Here is a 3874-nt window from a genome sequence, read left to right as displayed (position 1 = left end):
TAATCTTGACGACCTACGAGCAGCCGCATTATGTTACCGTCAACAAACATTATATTGATACGATTACTGTAGAAATCAAAACGGATCAGAATGAAAACATCGCTTTTAACCACGGTAAGGTCGTTGTTAAGCTTCATTTCAGGCCTCAGAAAAGTGAAGGATGGTCGTGATAAAGAAGTGCGGGAGTCCTCAAGCATATGTAGACTATTACAGGGCACAGGCTGGAAACGGGCTGCCCGGTTTCCGTGGATCCCCCGTTATGTATGGTACCGGTATAGGGGACCTGTTCTGGGGTCTTTTTCTAAAAGCAATGCCGTTACTGAGGAGAGGCCTAGAAATCATTAAACCTCACGTTAAAGTGGCGGCTAATAACATTGCCAGAGACGTGTCAGGACAGCTTGTATCACGTGTTATTGGGGGTGGGCAGGGGGGGTCTGGCATGGCAGTGATCAGGAAGAAACTGCCTGTTGGCCCGCCCATGCCTCCTAAAAAGAGGCGGCTTGTTAAAAAAATACGTCATACAAAGAGGAAACGTACACAAGGAAGGAAGCGCGGTGACAAACAGAACATCTTCTAAGATAAAATGGCGTTTATCCACGAGGCTTCAGAGGAATGTGTCAAATCGGAGCTAGATCTTTTTCAATTGGCGCCTACGCAAACTAGCATTGAAAACTGCACATACATCAAGATCCCCCCTTTATCAGCGCTGACTCCCAATGCCCTTTTGGAATTTTTTATAACGGGGCATGGCGATCATTACACGGATTTAAACAATACTCTGCTGTATGTGAGCTGCAAGGTTGTGAAGGCTGACGGCACGGATATCGATGACGGGGCAAGAGTGAGTCTTGTCAACTACCCCATAGCGTCACTGTTCAATCAGGTGGATGTTACATTAGGCGATCGCGTGATTACACAGAGTCACCGCTGCTATGCTTACAGAGCCCTTATTGAACTTATTCTGAACTACAGCGGAGATGCTTTGGGGACCCAGTTTTCAGCGGGTGGCTTTTACAAGGATGACGCAACGCTCATGGAGAACACCTTGCTGACAGCCGCCGGTAACTCTGGTTTCAGAGCACGAGCCAGACATACAGCTGGCAGTCATAAATGGGATCTGCTAGGGCCCTTGCATAGCGATCTGTTTTTTCAAGACAAACTATTGATTAACAGTGTGGATGTGAACATTAAACTCTCAGGAAGTAAAAATGAGTTCTGCCTGATGAGGGATGGTAATGAGAATTACAAAGTACAGATCCTGGCAGCGTCTCTCTTTGTAAAGCGTGTAAAAGTATCACCTGGTGTACGGTTAGGACATGCGGAGGCTCTGCTGAACTCCAACGCCAAATATCCTATTGATCGTGTTGGTATGAAAGTTTACAGCATTCCTGCAGGCAGTCTTGTGTGTAACCAGGAAAACCTATTTCTAGGGCAGTTACCTAAACAATTAGTGATTGGTTTCATGGACAACGCTGCATTTAGCGGTGATTATGAAAGAAATCCTTTCAATTTTCAGCACTATAATGTCAACTTTTGTGCCCTGTATTGTGACGGTGAACAAATTCCTGCTAAACCGCTTCAGCCTAATTATGAACATAACCTTTTTGTGAGAGAATATATGCAATTGTTACAGACGTCTGGCAAAGCAATGAAAGATCGATCTGTGCTAATCAACCGTGAGGAATTTAACAACGGCTATACTTTATATTGTTTTGATTTGAGCCCCGATCAAGGCTGCTCAGAGCACTATTCCCTGATCAAGAACGGAAACCTCAGAGCAGAAATTAGATTTGCTGTACCTCTCCCCAATACCGTCAACATGATACTCTATGCAATCTTTGAAAATCTTATTGAAATAAGCCACACAAGGAATGTATTGTTTGATTATATGTGAGGATGGATACCATGCAGATACTACGTGTGTTGTCTGGAAATGTGTTCTTTCTAGGCGTATACCCCAGTGATTTGTTACCCAAGAGAAAAATCTCCAAGAGACCTTTCGGTTTAATTGTAAATACCCACCCCCATACTCTACCTGGTGAACACTGGTTGGTGCTCTACTTTCCAACACACAGCAATGGTGAATTTTTTGACTCTTACGGAAGAGCTCCAGACGACTCTGACTTCCCCGTTGGCATCGTGAGGTTTTTAGAACTGCAAGCTAAGAAGTACAATAATCCTCTGTTTTGAGCACCCTTTTATTATAGACAACTTTTAGAGTTTTTCTGAGTACCCAGGTTTCCAGAGCCCACTGTTTCTTAATCCTAACAATTCCCGGCTGCTGGATCCTGATCTCTTTCTTTTCCTCACCTTCTGATTGGCAATATTCATCAATCAGATCTTTCAGACTTTCAAAGTTAACCTTAACACAGTTGGCACTGTTTAACGTTATACCCTTCACCTTTAACACAGTAGAACCATTTGACAAAGCATACCCATAGGTTTTTGGACCAACCGCCACAAACTCGGTGATGGAAGTGTTTGGAGGAATCTCGCTTGTCAGCTGCCCTAAATAATCACCTAATGCCGGTGACCACGCCCCCTCTCTGCTAATAAAAATGACAGAATCAGTATCGTGATAGAGGCATCTGTCCCCCAAACGATCCAATAACCTGTATAATTCTAGCCGTGCATAAGCAGTTGTAAAACAAGCAATGAACAAGTTTGTACACGTTGACTTAGTAGGATGTTTTTTGGCTGTTTTCCATGTTACAATGGCTGTTTCATCATCCACAAATTCACAAGAGGACACTTCGTAATGGGGGACAAAAAGATACTTAAATAATTCCTCAGGTTCTGTCACCACCGATGTAGTCAGTTGAGTGGTACTCTGGCCAAATTTACCCCACAAGGAGTTTAAAAACAGTTTAGCAATCTGCCTTTTAGCAGGATTGACTTCAATGTGCTCCTTGCGTAAACGGACCCCTTCGTTCTTTTCATAATCCCGAATGTAACGCTCTTTATCTTCCTCTGTTTTGCACCAGACGGGATAACCGCTAGCCTCCTGTTTTTGACGGAGATGCATGTTAATATAACCAGAAAACAAGGTTTTTGACTTCCTTTCAAAATGCCAAACTTCATAGATCTCTGCAATTCTGTAGCCTTTCTCCACAGCGACATTCAATTCTACAGTACACCACGTTCCAGTTAGGGCTCTTTCTTCATCATTGTGGAGACACTCTGTAACTTGTTGTTTTTCTGTACAAGTTGCACACAGACTAAACATTAATTTGCCACCAGACTTATGTGGCAGTACTGGAAAGTAGAGACCCCTTGGTGTGTACACTTTAACTTTAGCAAATCCAAAATACTGTTTTATATCCCCAAAGTTTTGGTATATTATTTCTGGGTACCCTATCGGGTACAGTTTGTTCTTGTTCACAAAGGGATATAAACTTGTAAAATCATAATATAAGATTTGCTCCCCCTGTTTTGGTTTATAGTACAGACATGTAGCATTTGTTCGGCCCCCAAAAAATGCATCTCTGGGGTTCAAGGGTGTTGGAAAATTACTATCTACTAGAAAATGTTTCAATCCCTCATTGTTCTTCAACATATCATTCCACTCGTGTTCCCAGATGATGCGTACTACATACCCCATGCTCTTCAGGTATTCTTCTCTCGCCCTAGTGCGTGAGTACAACAGGCTGTAGGTTGAATCAAGCAGATTGTTGAAGTCTTGGGCCTTGTAGCATATAGGGCATCCATGAAAAAAACAGCCATAAAATTCAAAAGCGGTGGGGGACCCGTTTATGACAGCAAACCCATCCAAAAAGTAAACACCTACTTGCTTTTCTCCACCTTGCAGAGCGTGTTGGATGTTTATACCCTCGGTATGCTCTATATACATCAGCCATTGTACAGAGCATGCAGA

The 3874-nt window shown here is 43.0% G+C and overlaps 1 protein-coding gene across 1 annotated transcript; it reads left to right on the top strand.

Annotated features, from left to right (window-relative positions):
• Window positions 1-583: 583 nt before the first annotated feature.
• Window positions 584-1894, top strand: LOC139317723 (uncharacterized protein F54H12.2-like). The gene has a single exon (XM_070944795.1). The coding sequence runs from the start codon at window positions 584-586 to the stop codon at window positions 1892-1894; it is 1311 nt and encodes a 436-aa protein (XP_070800896.1).
• The last annotated feature ends 1980 nt before the right edge of the window (window positions 1895-3874 follow it).

Source organism: Pituophis catenifer, unplaced genomic scaffold (assembly GCF_029215685.1).
Source record: "Pituophis catenifer annectens isolate HBS135680 unplaced genomic scaffold, rPitCat1.0.hap2 SCAF_5, whole genome shotgun sequence".
Lineage (NCBI taxonomy): Eukaryota > Metazoa > Chordata > Lepidosauria > Squamata > Colubridae > Pituophis > Pituophis catenifer.
This window is presented reverse-complemented; position numbering and strand designations above follow the sequence as displayed.